This window comes from Phoxinus phoxinus, assembly GCF_949152265.1.
Source record: "Phoxinus phoxinus genome assembly, chromosome: 9".
NCBI classification, from domain to species: Eukaryota; Metazoa; Chordata; class Actinopteri; order Cypriniformes; family Leuciscidae; genus Phoxinus; species Phoxinus phoxinus.
This window is the reverse complement of record NC_136884.1, coordinates 17,122,686-17,140,724: the sequence shown is the minus strand read 5'-3', so window position 1 is coordinate 17,140,724 and position 18,039 is coordinate 17,122,686. Positions and strand designations below refer to the sequence as shown.

Genomic DNA, 18,039 nt, shown 5'->3' with positions numbered 1-18,039 from the left:
CCAGTATTTGTGTGTAAACAATTGAGAAAAGCTGTCATTTCACAACCAAAATGCACTAAAACTACCAAATCACATCAAATCAACACATTCTTCCATAACATAGCAAAGGTTGACAACCAACAAACACACTTTATCACCCACAAAACAACGACCTAAAAAACACTAACAACAGGTACCTTTCTACAATACTTTCTTCTGTAAAACAAGGACACATCTCTACTGTTTAGAATGCACTGCAATATATGTTACTGGAATGAATCAGACATGATGCAGTATGCTTCAATATGATTTTATTTATATGATATTATGTCTTTTTTCTTGTTGCACTGAGTAATTCCAAAATACAAGAATTTGTATACACACCATCCACCGATACAGATACAATAGGAATCAGCTGTGGTTTTTATATAATTTAACTTTTATAGATTCTAAATATATTTCATTACAATATTACTGTAGAAATTTGCTGTCTTTTTCAGTTTTGTATCATGTTATTGTTTTGAACTTAAAGGGATAGTTCACTTTAAAATGAAAATTCTGTCGTCACCCTCAAGTTGTTTCAAACCTGTATGAATTTCTTTCTCCTGCTGAACACAAAGGAAGATATTTTGAAGAATGTCGGTAACCAGTTAACTGGTCCCATTTACTTCCATAGTAGAAAAAAAAAGAATACTATGGAAGTCAATGGGACCAGTTAACTGTTTGGTTACCGACATTCTTCAAAATATCTTCCTTTGTGTTCAGCAGAAGAAAGAAATTCATACAGGTTTGAAACAACTTGAGGGTGAGTAAATGATGACAGAAGATTCATTTTAAAGCTGCAGTCCACAATGTATTGAGGCTGCCGCGTCGCTGTGGATACTGTACTACTGTCATCAGCAATCTCAGAGTATACTTTTTGAAAGTGTCAACATTAGAATTTTCATCGGAAAATGTCATCTGAACAAGTAAGTAACATTCACTTTTGTTGTTCGGGGGGTGGGGGGAAGCATTGCAGTCGCTATATCATGCTGATTAAATCTAACGATTGCTTATATCACGTCAAAACGTGAAAAATATATTTTTTCTGTAGCCACTCTGAAGTCCGAAGTCTTTGGGTTTTACAACTGGTGAATCTCCAGTTGTCACTGGTGATTGTCGCTTTAAACTTTCGGGATCCGCCATACAAAGTGCTAAGCTAAATCTCCACCTCCATCATCCACACACGCTAGCCGGGACTCATTCTCTATGTGTACAGAAGTGACGTAATGACGCAAAGACATGCTTGAAATTCCCGCGGAAATCCACCAGTACCACTGGAATTAAAATCATTATTACAAGCTTACCGTTTTGAATCGAGGTAAGGCAAGCAGATCGTTTTGAACACTGGCTGGTTAAGTTTTTTTTCCAAAATGTCTTTTTGGATATTTTTAAACCCAAAAAAGTGCCGGACTGCAGCTTTAAAGTGAACTATCCCTTTAAGTTGAACAGTTTTGAAAACAAGTATGTAAGCATGTGCAAATTGTCCTGTAGGTACACAGAGTTTTGCCGGTTGTTGTGTCAAAGTGAGAATATAATTAATGTGATTTGAAAGATGTAGTCATTGAATGCATTTTGTGCCAAAGCAATGATAAATGATCCACAGTTTAGCCCACATAAACTTCTGTTGTGCTCACTGTGAAGAGTTTTGAAAAAGTGACCTAAGTATTGAGCAATGCTAGCGACTGAAAAAAAAATTTAATTGGCCTATTATAAAAATTGGATGAGGTGTCCTCATAAAAACATTTGCACCAGATTTCACGTGCAAATTCATGCATACAGTTAGTGAATGAGACCCAATGTCCTAGAGCTGTGGGTAGAGAAAAATGGCTACAGGATGTGCATGTGTGTGTTTTTGCAACACAGAAACGTAAAGCCTGAGGCACGACTACTGAAAAATGCATTTTTCATTTCTTATAACGGAGTGTGTGTACATTTTTCCTATGTGTGCCATGGTTAATGGTAACGCTAAGAGACTCGGCCAACAGTACTCAGCATAATTAAGATGGGGGCTCAGCACAAGTGCCCACTTGCATGAATGCAAGTACCTTGTCAGCGGGCCAGGAAGACCTGACGTCTATTCAGTCCGGCTGATCATGAACAAGAACCAGTAAGAAAAACAAATGGCAATAACATGAAAATAAAAAGACACTTACAAAAGGTCAAGCATAGCTACAGCAATGCATGAAAGCGAAACAGGTGGAATAGTGGACAAACAAATCTGAAAGAAAAGAGAAGCAGGCAAGAAAAAAAAAGGACAAGTACAAGCATTAGAAGTATGGAAATCAATACATATAATGAAAATAATAGCAGGGTGATTGAAGGCAGAGCTGCTCACTGTTCCTGTTTCCGGTTCACACATACACATGGCAAAAAAAGGAAACATTAAAGACGTTCAACACTCATTGTTCTAGTTCTTGTTCTCCCAGTAAACACACCTGATCAATAAATACAGAGTGTTTTCAAAGATTTGATGTCAGATTTGAGTGAATATAGTGATAGAGTATAATAAATTATGAAAGAATGTAGCAAAATAATGGGCGGATGAGTGAATAAGTGACTAAGAAAGTCAACAAAGAAATGAGTGAAAAAGTAAGTGAGAAGAAAAGGGAGAAAAAGATAAGAAAATGTTTGTGAATGAGAGAGATAGAGATGGAATGAAAGAGTGAGTGAGTGAGTGAGTGAGTGAGTGAGTGAGTGAGTGAGGAGTGAGGAGTGAGGGAGAGAGAGTGAGTGAGTGAGTGAGTGAGTGAGTGAGTGAGTGAGTGAGTGAGTGAGTGAGTGAGTGAGTGAGGGAGAGAGAGTGAGTGAGTGAGTGAGTGAGTGAGTGAGTGAGTGAGTGAGTGAGTGAGTGAGTGAGTGAGGGAGAGAGAGAGAGTGAGAGAGTGAGTGAGTGAGTGAGTGAGTGAGTGAGTGAGTGAGTGAGTGAGTGAGTGAGTGAGTGAGTGAGTGAGCAGTTTAAGTAATTAATGTGTAACTGTATGAATGAGTGAGCGAATTATAAAGTTCGAGGGAATCAGTGAAAGTTGAGCAAGTGAGTAAGAGAGTGACTGCGTGAGTGAGTGAGTGAATGAATGATTGAGTAAAAGGCTGAAAAAGTGAATTAGTAAATGTATATATAAACTACCATTCAAAATGTTATGGTTCGTAACAAAATAAAACATACATTTTTTTTTTAACAAATACCTTTATGGTCACCAAGGCTGCATTTATTTGATATACAAAAAAAAGTGTAAAAACAGTAACGTTTCGAAATAAATATTTATATTATTATAGAATAAAAATATTCTATTTTAATATATTTCATAATCTAATTCATGCACAGATAGACCCCAAGTGGTGCTCAAGAACTTTCCCTTTTGGCTAGAAAAGTGAATGATTTGCTGTAAGCAGTCTGCAGTGCGCTTTCAGAAACCCTCCACCTTCCCCAGCTCAGCTGACAGTCTCCTTTCTTTTCTATATGGACTTGCTATTCTATTTGTTGGTTTCAGCCAACACCCTAGGCTGACTTGCTACAGTATATAAACTATTGCACAAGCACAATAAAGTTGACTGAGTGAACTGCACTTCCTTCTGTGTTTGTCATTCTTGGTCCCCAGATCTGGTGTTCCACTCAGCTCTTCATTGATCATTGACTTCATTCTGATATCCAATTTTACCTAACAATGAGTATGCATGAATGTTGGCCAAGCAAGGGAATGAATGATCAGTATGAGTGGGTGACTATAAAGAATTGGAATTCTAAATGAAAGTTCTGGAGGTCTGAGTGAAAGAGAAATGACGGGCGTTTTCACACCTGAAAGTCCCCACCAAGGTCCGAACCAAAGTTCATGTTTTGATACATTTTATACATTCTGTAAGTTTTGGTTTGGTTTCACGCTGCAATTCTGTCAAGACCACTATCGTCAAATACGATTGACAATTAGCACATAGTTTGGATTGGCGGTGTGGTTCCATTCTGGGCGAGAACTCCCTGCGCATCCATGCAGCCTAGCATGGGTAAGAGTAGGGAGAGCAGCAATAACCCCCTCCCCCTTCGGGTAAACAGAACAGAACCAACATGAATGTATTGCAGATATCATTAATTCAAGATTTTAAAGTACAAGATAATTTCGAGAATTTATTTTGATTCAAGGGGAATCAAAATCCCAAACCCTGACTGGAGACAGGAGGAGCTGGGGATGGAGGAGGGTAATTCGCTCCTGAGAAACATGATAGCTGCTGATAATACTGAAGGAGCTTATATGTTTACAGCGATAGGCGCCGTATTCCTATTGGTAGACGTGGATCAGCTGAGAGTCAGCTGATGCGAGCTTGACTAACGTGACCTGCCAGAACTAACGCTACGCTTGATTTATGCGAGCGCGCTAAAGAACTTTACATTACATACTTGCGTCCTGTCGTCATCATCTATGCGGGCGGCATCTTGACATTGATTGGCTTGTAAACGGACGTTCGTCTTCAAATTCGCCGAATAAACGTCCTCGTTGTGCGAACATTTGATCGTCGCCGGCAGGAAAGGAGGAGAAGACTGCACGCGTTTTTTTCCAGTTGACTTCTTATGTCGTCAGACCATATTTCAATTAAAAACCTCCTCCTCTCCTCATGTACCACGGCTAATTTTTCCTGCTATCTTTGTCTTCTTCGGCTACTTGGGAACCACCAGAACTTCCTGTAAAAGATCTGTAAGTCCGAAACCATACAGAAAATGCGTTCACACTAGAAACTAACCAAAGCTTTGTTCAGTTTGATCCAGACCGAGACTACCTCTTTTCATCGGACCAAATTTCGTCCGGTTGGTCCGGACCGTGGTCCGGTGGAGGTTTCACACCTGTAATTTTGATTCGGATCAAACTGAAAAGTCAGAAAACAAGGTAGGTGTGAAAGGGCCCTGCATGAATGAGTGGTATGAGGATCTGTAATTAGAGGAAATAACTGACAAGTATCATTGATAAGGTCGTGGTGAAACCTCAATGCTTTTGGAATATGGATATGATGAATATGAAGTTGTTCATGTGGTTTTGAATGCGATTTAGACTAAATGTGTTCCTAAAATTATAATTATGAGAAGTAAATAAATACAAAAATAACAGGAAAAAAATGATTATGAAATCTTAGAAAACACCCAAAGTAGGTTAACAACATTAAGTATCATCCTTCAGACAGCTCTCTTCGCCTGTACTTTTTGAATTTGGATTACTCTATTGTGGCATTTTGATTTTCTCTTCAGAAGGACTTTGTGGAGTTGAAGGCAAATGTTACAATAATCAGTGCCGCCCACGGTGTGTCTATATCTGAGGCCCGTGCCACATTCAGATCTGAAACTTCACACAATCAGTGCGAGAGAACGCAAACAGAAAGCAGTGAGTCATGCGATTGTGTAAGCTTCCAGACTGTGTAGAACGTTTCCTTTTAACAAGGCTGAGAGCAGTTCGCCTTACCGCCGTACACCAGGTCATAGTAAATCGTGGCAGGATCTGTACGTTGGATTGGCATATTTCACAGTACAGTATGCATTTGAGCAACAATTATAAAAAAAAGGGACAAGAAAGACATTCTTACTTGGATCTGATTTGGAAAACGTGTCTCTGTCGAGAAGGTTTCTGTGAAAGGAAACACACATGAACAATTATAATTATGCGGGAAGGAAGACAAACTGGAAAACACATTCCTTTGTGTGTTTGGTATGTGTGTGAAGTATTGAAGAGTCAGATGTAATTGTAACTTCTTTTTTTACATTCATAACTACTACACTTCGTAAGAAATATTTGTATTTGGAAAAAGTGTTCTATTAATAGATTTAAAATGCGAAAGACTAAACCATACAATTGAACATACTTTGTAATACAAAATTATTACACACAAAAGATATTGATGAAAGAGTTCAAACAGGTTTACATAAAGAAAAGATTTATTAATAAATCAAACTCAAATAATCCGCAAGTTACAAAGTTAAGAAACAGCATCACACGCGAACAACACCAGACAATTTAATGAAATGAGGAACTTAAATACACGTGGTAATGATTGAACTCAATGACGAACAGGTGTCAACTAATTAATCAAAAACCATGGTAACAAACAAAGAGCGGGAAACTGGAACAGAGGAAAACAGGTGACTGAGACAAAAACTAACTAAGGGTACGTTTACACGACAACGATATGCTTAAAACTGGGAAGTTTTTCCTTTGAGTTTTTCGCGTACAGACGCCACCGTTGTCAAGACGATCCCCATTCACACGGATCCGCGAAAACGACTAAAAACGCTGTATTCTGCTGCCAGGCCGTGAGATGGCGATGAAACACAATAGACTGAACATGCGATGCGCATGTGCATGACGTCATCGTCTTCAAAGATTCATGTTTTTGTTTTTTACACTGAGACCGTTTTCAAAAACTTGCACCGTTTTTATAAGTTCGTGATTCCAGGCACCGATTATTAATATTTGCTTGATATTTTTAACAGTCAGGATTAACATCTGTTAGGGTTCAGATGTCAAATAAATAAATAAACTCAACAAGGCTTTATTTAATCAAAAATACAATAAAAACATGAATCCTGTGACAAATTATTACCGTTTAAAATAGTTGTTTTTCTATTTTTCCATTGCTATTTAAGCAGCCAGTGTCAGTGTCAATACTTGTATAGTTCAAATCTTCTTCACTGAGCATATACCGAACAAGTGTCATCACAACAGATTGTTCACGATTGAAGAATACAATAAATCAGAGCATAACGAATTCCGTTCTGTTCCACCTGACCCCAGTCTCTCTTCCAGAGTCACTTTAATAGCAAACACAATGTGTCTTGACCCTCACAAGCTAATTACGAAGTACTAACGAAAAGTGACAACCACAGAACACCAGATTGACTGCAGAAAGATCCATAAAATTCACAATAAGACCAAGCGCATATTTAATGACATCCCAGCCATGACCTCATTAACATGTGACCACCCCTATTTACTAATGCAGAATTCATGAGCTCGGCCATTACAAAGGTAATTTACATATAGAAGTCTTAAAGGTACAGTGTCATATTTAGAGAGGCTAGAAAAATGGCACAAAATCGTGACTAGCATTATAAGTGGACGGATATATATATATATACGGTGCGGAATACGGATATTTTAAGGTAGACGTTCAAGGTAAACGTGGCAGGTGCAGCGGGGAAGAGTTGAAGTTCCGCATCTGGGCTTTAGTAACTGTGCATTAGCGCCGGTTTTGAGGTAAATGATTGTGTCAGTGTTGGGTTCTGAAAGTCTGCCCTGTCCTCTCTGATAAAATCTCGAGTTTTTCTGTTCCGAGTGGATAAAGGGATTGTGCTGAGGGACTGGAAATAAAGTCTCTCCGATCTACAGCTTACACGCAGCCGTTCCATTATGAGGACGTGCTTAGTATATCCCTTGACAACCCGGACAGATCCCTGGGATTGTCAGAGGACTTCCATTTAGTGTTTTATGTACCTTCCCCTTTCACCTGTTCTCCATCCTCAATGCAAATTGCAGATTATATCATAGGTGGTGTTTACACAGAAAATATATTTACAGTAAATATGCTTTTAACAGAATTTTAGCAGCCAAGCTAATAGACCCGCACGCGATAGTGTGATATAATCGCTTACCAATCCTGTTCGTGTAACTATCTTTGTCAATCTTGTCAATGCCATGTAAAAGAGTAAACCTGGTTACTTTAAAATGAAATGGACGTCACATCAAGACTTCTTTGAAAAATACTTCCTCTTTTATTTGGGTATAATAACATCTATCTCCTGGTCTATTTATGTTTTTACTTTTGGAACTGTGAGGTTGGTTATGTAAGACTGGAGAAACTGGAAGAATTGGAAGAGAGGGCTACTCTCTGAGAAAACAAAGGAAATTAACATCTGAACTCTCTTGCTATGTTGTGTTGCGGCATTGTTGAACTGCTTTAGTCATAACCCCTTATATTGGCATCGGCCGTTACATATTTAAAACAGTAATATCCTATATTAAACCTAAACTAATCTTGACAAACTATATATCATTTGAAAGCTTACAATCTCTAGTTTACATATTTGGTGACATCATGTTCAAAATAAATTACGGAGGAGCTGTAATTTATCAATTTGCAACAAGAATATTGTCATTCTCCTAAGGCGTGTTCAGACCTTTATTTTGAAATAGTGATGAACATGAAAAATCATGAAAGAATGGTAGAAACCTCAGTTTGTTTTCATGCCAAGAGTTCAAAAGATAGCATCCATTCAATTATTTTAGAAAACAAGGTCTGAAAATGTTTTGAATATAAAGAAAAAAATGATAGATTCACCATTTGTGATGTGTCAGCGAGCTATAATGCACATACGTGATCTTTTTGTGTTTCTTAGAGGTTGAATTTATTTCAAAATCTACCAAGCTTCCAATACTACTTCTGAATAGGATGTCTACTTCATAAATTGTATGAAAATTGTAAAAAAAATAATGGTTCAGATCACCCAAACAACATATGGAAATGGAGGCGCCCCTTATATGGGCAGTAATGTCAACTAGTGGAAAAGTTTGGTACTCCGCCCAAAAAAAATCTCACTGAAAGCTTATTTTTTAGATATCAACCTAAGATTTGAAACACAACCTGTTAATATTTTTGGCTTTGATTGTTTTAGCAGTTTTAGAGTCCAGCAGGTTTTGAAAATATATATTTTATATAAAATATGAATAATAAAAATGTTAACATTGTACGGTACATTTTTATCAACTCAAACTTCTATAACTTTTTTTGGCATATAAATGGCACAAAAAATAACATTCGTGGTATATATACGCACTTTCATGAGATCGTGAGAGCCACGTAAAAGAACGGCCGGCGCGAGACTCTCTAAGCGACATATATTTCTAATGAACGAGTAAAATACAAAGTAAAGAGTTAAATAGAATAATCAAATGTATTGCTAAACTATTATATCAATGACCATAACCAATTGGCATTCTAACCTAAATTTAAGGTCGTAAAAAAATGGAGTCAGATAAAAGTTGAATTGGAATTAAATTACTTTGCCATGCTGAAAAGACAGTAACATGCAGTAACCCTCACTTATCGGAAACTGTCGTTGGACCGATTGGGCAGGACTTACAGTTATTTGTTTATTTATTCATTTTTAATGGGTTGCATGGATGACATATTTGCAGGTCAATTGTGTATGTTGTATTGGCATTATACTGAGGAACCCAATAAAATACAATGTTTAAAATAACAAAAATGTAATAAAATATAAAAAAAAAATCAATAAAATAAAATTGGTATGTCACATATTATCTGGCATTCTAGCTTCAGAAAATCATACTACAATATTATTTCTTGCATTAAATTAAATAAAATGTTATAACTAAAGTACTCAATAAGTGCTTTAACTAAAATATGAATTTCACACTACTGCTTTAAATCCCAGTAGGGTTCCATTTTAAGTGTAACACTGTTTTAACACGTTTTCCTGCTAAGTCCAGAGATATACATTAAATTGAAAATCATTTTTAATCTGTGATTCTGGGCAGCCGCACACATGGGGTTACATCACGACGGGTTTCCAATGCTTGCAAGGTCCAGCGCGCTCGATAAGGGCTTCCACCTGACATGCTAATAAAATTGACACATGCTTCAAGGAGTTTTCAGTGGAAAGGATGATAAACGCATAAAAACAGCTCTTTCTCTCAGCTGTAATTTCCAGTGGGTGGGTGAATGTTCCTGGCAAGCTGGCGAAGGGGAAAGACCTCAAGGACAAGAAGGCGATAGAGAGAGAGAGACAGACGGGCAAAGAGAATGAGAGAGGGAGGCAAGAAGACATTGAAGGAGAGTAAACGGACATGCACGGAAGAGGCATTTACTAATAATGTATCTGATGACAGCTCTGCTTATTTGCAAACACAGTCACTAAACGCAATTTGCGTTGCGTAATTCCCAAACTTGCGTTAGCTTCTATCATTTGATCATTATTTAAAATGTGTTATGATTTATTGTGCACTGACACTTTTGGATGAGAGCAAAACTTGAACTTTGTTGAGCTGGATGAAGATATTGAGGACTTTTGAATATGTTACTTGCCAATTATTTGTAATTATATGTGAAATTTACTTGTGAAAATTGTTTCTACATATATTATATAGTTGTATTGTTTTGTTATATTCTTATATAGTTCTAGACTAAATGTGAGCATGAATTTACTCATCGCACTTGCACAAAATCAGATTCAATATTCCTCAAAATGAATAAAATCTGTGAAATGCAAACTCAGAATATTACGCAAACCTGCAATTATTAAAGATGTTAAATAATACAAATATACTTAATGCATTTAATCTCACTTTATTAACCAATGTCTTTGCTGCTGACCTTCGATGATCCAATTCAACCATACGAATAAGCAAAAATGACATTAGTTAAACCGTTTAATTTTGTTTATTTTATTGCTATAGTACGGCCACGTGTCCACCAAAGCACTTTATCACACGGCTGGCGTCTTTTTCCAATTGTTTTCAATGGTTGCGTTTTTAAAACGGCAGGAGCGTAACGAGGCGCAAAGTGTCTTTTTCACACTAATATGCTGAGCGCTTGCCGTTTTTTAACGGTCGCCGATTTGAAGAATGTTCAACTTTGGGGAAAAACGCAGCGCTTATCACTGTCACTTTTTACCCAGCCGTCCAATCACAGTTGAATGAGGGGTTGGTCAAATACCCCGATGACCAACCGTCAAATTCTGCTTGTACAACGTCAACAGATGACAACATAAAACGGAACAAATTAATTTAAAACATGAGCCAGAGCTAAATATTTTACAATGTATCGCCATTTTTATATAGAAAACATCACAGAAACGAAACTATCTGTGAAATGAGATAAACCTAACACTTCCGCAGATATTACATATCATAGCAAGCAAAGCGTCTCAACCGAAACCCTAACCCTCATGGTCTAAAGTGCACGGCGCAATCGCACTTATGGCGTGTCCGAATCCACTTTTGCTGGTTTAACGACGGGAAAAATGGTCTGCGCTCCCGGCGCATGGTCTAAAAGGGTTGTCCCTATTCTCTTAATGAGTAATGGGTGTGTTTTGGGCGTAACGTGCAATAAACCAATCAGAGTCTCATCTCTCATTCCCTTTAAAAGCCAGTTGCGCTCGCGCCATGGTGGATTCGCTATTTACATGGGGGAATTAGCAAGCGGAAAGACTGAACGCTTCGCCAGAGAGGAAACGGATCTGCTTGTGCGCGAGGTTAAAGCGTGCCAGCAGACCATCTACGCTACGAGACAAGCCGCATTCCACCATATCTTTATGTACACAATATTAATATTTTACATCGTAATCCTTTTGTTTTTAATATTTGGCATGTGTAGGCGCGTTGTGGACCCATCTATAGGCTCACATTACTAACGCGCTCTTTAAATAACAAAACAAATACTGCGCCATTGACTTTAGACCAGGTTTCAGTTGATCAATGGCACAGTCTATTTCTGCGTCCTCAAAACAATGCAAACAATGCGTCTGAACACACACCTCATTTTCAGAGCAGCACGCCCATGGCTGCAAAATCATTTACTATTTAAATAACATACAGCAGGACGTGAAAATGATAACTGCATCGGGCTGAAACTAGCAAAAAACACTTGTGTCGCGCCTTGGCTCTGCATTGCGCCGGTTGTATGGTAGGGCCCAATATAGTCAATTACAATTGTACTTTTCAAAGTAACTTTCGCAAAAACTGGTTGTTAATGAATGATACTTACTCATATGGTAGCATTAGCTTCTAGTTACACCAGATTGCAGATGGTTTTGTGTTGAAATTCTGCATACGAAACTGTCGCAACCATTTAGTGAATTCGCCCTAGAGGTACGCGTCTTCACCAAATAAACTGCCAATAGACTGAGTGACACTGCAAAAGGTTTCAAACCCGGGTGGCATCAAAAGTGCAACGTGAACTCCAGTCAGAGTGTAAATAACAGGGCAAGAGGGAGTAGGAGGATAATAGAGCTCTCTGTGCAAGCGTCATCTATTTGATCTGCTGACAGGATACAGACAGATGCAGGCCCTCGGAGCTAGAGCGAGGGGTGCCAGAGTGAGAGACATCAAAAGCTGGAAGTGAAAGCGCGGGTGAGATGCTGCTTGTCACATGTTAGGAATCCCTGTGCAAAAAAAAACAAAAGCACAGAGGAAAAACGTGACATTCCCGGCAGTTCGCACCCACCCACTCTCCCTCTCTCCCAGAAAACATCCAGACTGTCTCCCTTAATAACCGGCGAGCGTTCAGACTGTGCAGTCCGTATGTCTTCAACAAGATCAGAGGGTTCAAGCCAACACTGTACATCATAACGGCCAGAAATAAACACATCATTCTTCCTTCGCCTTCATTTTTTCCTGTGTCAGACCTCTGACCAACATGGCTATAGACTCATATATCAGCCTCTGTATCTGCAAATACACAAATTTGGATTTTCTGTTAAATATGTCATATTTCGATGTGATTTTTTATGCAAAGAATTGGTTTCATATACAGTATATCCGCATTGTCTATGTTAAAACAACACATAATCCCAGCAAGCTATTTCGCGTTTAAAAGACTAATAGCCGTCCAAACACAGCCCTGACGTCTAGGCAAAAAATGACAAAATTTTGGCTTTCAGTGAAAATTGAATAGATGTCTAAACCATATCCCAAGAATAGACTAGTCATCAATTAGATGACAAAGAAATATAATGAGTGCAAAAATAAAACCAAACACCTTGTAGTCACTGTTTACTTTGCTTACAAGATGGAAGCAAGTTATTTTGGCAAAAACGACGTAACCAAATTCAAGGTTATTTTGCCTAGAAGTGTGTTACTCATAGCCGGACTATATCGAGATTATTGACGGCTATTGCTTGCTGGGATATATCAACCTCTGTATCAGCCAAAAACATGTTGCGAGGGATTTTCTGTTAAATATGTAATATTTAATATGCTTTTTGTAATACAAAGAATTGGTTTCATATACACTATATCCTGGATATTGGTATATCCGCATTGTCAACAAAATGATGAGTAATATGAAAGAAAACAGATTTGGCTTGCTGTCAAAGCTGTAACTACCACTATACGTAATAATGACGCAACAAATATATTAGAAATTGGAGATTGGTGTTGATGGGACATCTGAATAATTCCTCTAAAAATTTCCATTGATCAAACCTTCATCTCAATAATAATCAATGTGTTGGACGTGATTTTAAAGTAAAGCATCTTCCTGGATCCAGCATCGTTGTGTCAGCCAAAGAGGACAAAATGACTATTTAAGTCAAGTCACCTTGATTTATATAGCGCTTTTAACAATATAGATTGTTTCAAATCAGCTGTACAGTGATAAAAGGAAATTAAAGTAACAGAGATTGTTTTGGCATTACAACAGCTCTAGAATAAAGTTATTGTCCAGCTAAAGTTACTTTTGATTGATTCACTTCCGTCGCAACCATCATTAGTTATTAACTTAGGGTCCGCTCACACGACACCGTATACTAACAGAAAACCCCTAATGCGATCCGGCCGCTCATTTGCACAAAACAGTGCCTGGTGGCTCGAGAACGCAAACTTTGAAATAGGTTCCAAGGTGCAAGGCTTGAAATTTGAAAAAAAGGTTATATCTGTGCAAACTTCAAAAACGTAAACCTGTGAAAACGCTGACGGCGTCCACATGCGTTTTACATGTAGACGCAAATGGTTCATGATTGCCATAAAAAAGTCCTTAGAGAACATCTTAGTTTAGTTTACAATAATGCCTTAAAGCTACACTGTGTAATTTTTTAAGTTGATTCTTAGCAAAAAACACTTTGTTCTTTCAAAATGATATGTGCTCATTAATGTATAATTACTTCTACCAACTAATCAAGAATTCTCGTAAGCGTAGAATCTGCCATTTATAATACATATGAGCGAGTCGCTCAACTGGCGGCAGCCATGTTGCGCCTCCATCTTGAAAATACATTAGCCAAAGAGGGACATACCTGGAAATTCAAGTTTCGCCTTTCGCGTTTTTACACTCAGTGGCACTGTGACAAATGCGAGCGGGAGATTACTATTATTAATACGGCAGATTTGAAATAATACGGCCACCGTAGGAGTTAAAACGCCCTCGGAATGGGAGGGGCTAAAAAGTAATATTCAGTTGGTAGTCATATACAATTTCACAGCTAGATTGGAGTAAATCCTACACAGTGTAGCTTTAAGGTATTATTGTAAACAACATTCTTAAACAGCTTTCTTTTCATTAAAAGAACAACATTGTTTTCATTTCCCGTCTGGTTTAGGAATTACAGTAAGGTTAAGGTGTGGACATGAGTTTCTTTGAAAGGAATATTGTTCCAAGAAAAACAAAGGATGCTGATCCAAGAATGTATTTTTCGTTTCCGGTTTTGTTTCAGCCAGACGTGACGATCCTTTCCTTGGGCTTATGTTGATGTAAATATAATTTGTCGGATTTAGTGTTGGTCAACTGGGACGGCCATCATGCTTTAATCACACTCACTGAGAGCGGCGAGGGAATGGATTCGTCAGAGGCGCAGCTGTTTGAATACCCAGAGACAAGCAGGGGCTTTTAATTAAAGAACAGTCACACTACAGTGGACCTGCTACGCTTTCCTGCCGTGTCATTTTACAGGGGGGAAGAGAGGGGTGCGGCAGGGGAACTAAGGAAGCCTGATAAAGGATTATATGATTAGGTAGAGCAATAAAACAGGGGCAAAAAGGGGAAGGGGGAAGTGGGATGTGTAAATATGACACCAATTTCATAAAAAGATATGAACACAGAAAATAACAGCTCAGAGAGGAAGGTTTAGGCCTTGGGGGGCGGAGGGCTATGAAGTGGAAATATAGTTGTGTCTAACTGCAAATAACAGCTAAAACGACTGGAAACTTGGTGAAAAGAACAACGCCGGGCACAGAATTCTTTGATTAAACAGATCTACCTGGAAGCAATCATCCTGTAATTATTTGTTATTAATTATACAAACTTAATAACGAAATAAACACGCACCAATCATCAACCCAGACAGGATGTTGAACAAAAAAACACCCCCAAATTAATTAAATAAATACACAGATATGATAACGAATAAAGAAATAAAAACACCCAGAAATAAAGGTACTGAGAATTTAAAGATTTTAGACCTGAAATAAGCCTCACATCTTCATTTAAATCCAAATAATTTGATTCAAATGATTAGGTCTGGAGTTGGAGTTTGAACAATATTCAAGCAATCTTTTTCCCTTGGATTTCAAGGATAGGATATTTGACAGGAATGTGGTTCCAGGACCAACCAAGGATGCTAAATCACGTTGTGTGTGAATGACAGAAATAAGACACAAGACAAAAGTGAAATGGTCAAACTTGCTGTCTAGTGCGTGTTTAAATAGAAAAACAATGGAAAAGTGGCGCAGTAAGCGTTCTGTTTGATAGCGTCCCTAATACCATTGTGTTTACTGAGAAAACAACCCAGCATTCCAGCACTGCCTGAAACCTGCACCAGTTTCATCACATATCCATCATATATCCTGAGTGTAGATGAGTATCTTAAGCTCAGGCAAGTTTTGAATGTTCTCATCAGTATTTTTGCAGCTTCAATACATGCCTTTCTAGCACTATAACTGTGATCATCTTTATTTCCATCACAGTACCATTATCCCTGACCTCATATGGCACACAACTCCTGGTTATAGAAGTGATTGTGTTCAAGGTTGGAAGATAAAGAAACGTAGTTTTTCACACATGTAGTTTGGTTCATTAGTTCGTTTGGTCTGGTCTAAAAAAAAACATTTAGTCCTGGTCTGCTTAGTGTTCACAGTGGTATTTTACCGAACCTAAAGGCACAGGGATATGTTTACAACATGATTGGCCGGCTTTTATTACATATAATTCATGACGAAACTTAACGAGCATCCAAAACAATGCTGTGTTCAGGGCTAAATGCTCTTATTCGTCATCCTAAAAATGTATCACGCACAGAACCCCTGCACACTGAGTCCGATTCATATTAATTAATCCGTTGCGGAAAAATTAGCAAACCAATACAAAATGGAGTCTTCAAGCAGTGAGGATGATTTTGTTGTCATCTCTCTTCTTAAAAAGAGAAAAAGGAAATATTGGGTCCATCATCCAATCCTGAGATTGCGTAGAGAGGAAGGACAGTTCCACCTCCTCATCAAGGAGCTGCGGGATTATCCCGACTGATTCAAAGTTTACTTCAGGATGTGAGTGGCTCAGTTTGATGCTTTGCTAGCGATACTGGAGCCACATATTGATCCTAAACACCAATTTTGGTGTTCACTTGTACGGTGGCTCTGAATTGTCAAAACACCTCTCAAAATGCTTTATGCGCAAAACGCAGAAAATCTATTTTGATTTATGATGGACGAAAGATTCGGAGGCAGTGTGTAAACGTGATTGACAAGGTGAGGTCGTATTTATTTTTTTAACGTGCGATAATTTCAGACTCGGTGTGCAAGGAACTTAAGTTTGGAAGCGGACCGAGAGTCCACTTATTTGGTGCGCACCATGGTTAGGATGGCAGCGTTCACACTTAACAGAGTAATCGCATCAGGGTTCGCTTTAATCAAACCAAACATTCCGAGTGTGAACACCCTTACATTCAGTTTGAGCAGTTCAGGAATAGCCATCAAAGATAACAGTATGAATTTTATGTTATTAAACATATAAAGCAGCACTTCGTCAGAACGTAGGCTCATTATTGGCCGACGCTGGTCATGTGTGTAATGCTGGCCAATAGTGAGCCTACGTTCTGACGTACAACACAGAAGCGCTGCGCTGTTACACTACGTGAACTCACGAAGAGGCCCACACAGAAGATAGTGAATAGTTGAATAAAGTCGTTATTTTAGTTTTTAGTTTTTTCACACAAAAAGTATTCTCATCGCTTGATAAACTTAAGGTTGAGCCACTGTAGTCACTTGGACTATTTTAAACATTGTCTATACTAACTTTCTGGCCCGGCAAGTTTCAATTACAATAGCAGCCTATGGCGGAGTGAGACAGCTCTCAGATTTAATAAAAAAATATCTTAATTTGTTTTCCGAAGATGAACGAAAGTCTTACGGGGTTGGAACAACATGAGGGTGAGTAATTATTGACAGCATTTTCATTTTTGGGTGAACTAACCCTTTAATGTCTGCGGTGCATCCGGTAATTTACTGTAACTTTACAGGAAATCATGCACTGCGTGTAAATTTATTAGTATTTCCATGCAACTCTATTTCATATCTCTACGACAGGAGGAGAAGGAACTGAGACCTCTGGTCCATGTTTTCTTAAAACCACTCATACCAAGAGTAGTGTGATCCTAGAATGGTACATTGATAAATATAAATATGTTTTGCCAATATGCTATTATTACGGATAATACTATAACTATACCAGCAATTATGAGCAGCTTTTACCTCTAGAAGAAAACAGAAGCAGCGGCAGTCGGTGGTTTGAGTGAGAAAATTCCTAGTGTAATGGCCAGAAGAATGGCTGAGTCTTGCCTAGCTCACACACACAAGCTCTGCTATGACTTTTTTTCCTGACAAAATTCAAAAAATGTCTGAAGCAACCTTTTGTTAATCAACGTGTTTGTCATTTTGAAGGCTACAGTTAAGCTTCATTAGACAGCTGTCTACCTGAAGACATTAATAGCCACAAAAACCGGCTTCAATTTCGCAGAATGTATTTCAGCCTACATGCCATTAATGATGATAAGTTCTGCTAACTGGAGGAGGGGAAAAACAACATGTGTCTAATTGCCAACACAGGGTCTGACATACCAATTATAAATATCTATCAATAAAATCAATGTTAATTAAAACAGTTAGACGGTTATTAAAAAAAGCAGGTGCCAAAAAAGATTTACCTAAACATTTTCCTCATTACAGCCACTGTTATGGATTTGTATATCACGTACATATAGTGCTAGCTAAGAAATAACCAAAGATTTGCTTGATTATTGTAGTTTTTTTTATATTCTGCGAC

The 18,039-nt window shown here is 38.1% G+C and overlaps 1 protein-coding gene across 1 annotated transcript in view; it reads right to left on the bottom strand.

Annotated features, from left to right (window-relative positions):
- Nucleotides 1–18,039, bottom strand: part of LOC307003663 (copine-8) — a 129,659-nt gene that overhangs the window by 86,573 nt on the left and 25,047 nt on the right. The window contains exon 2 of the mRNA XM_079622375.1: nucleotides 5,581–5,621. Coding sequence (XP_079478501.1) covers nucleotides 5,581–5,621 — 41 coding nt within the window. The remainder of the gene's footprint in view (nucleotides 1–5,580; nucleotides 5,622–18,039) is intronic.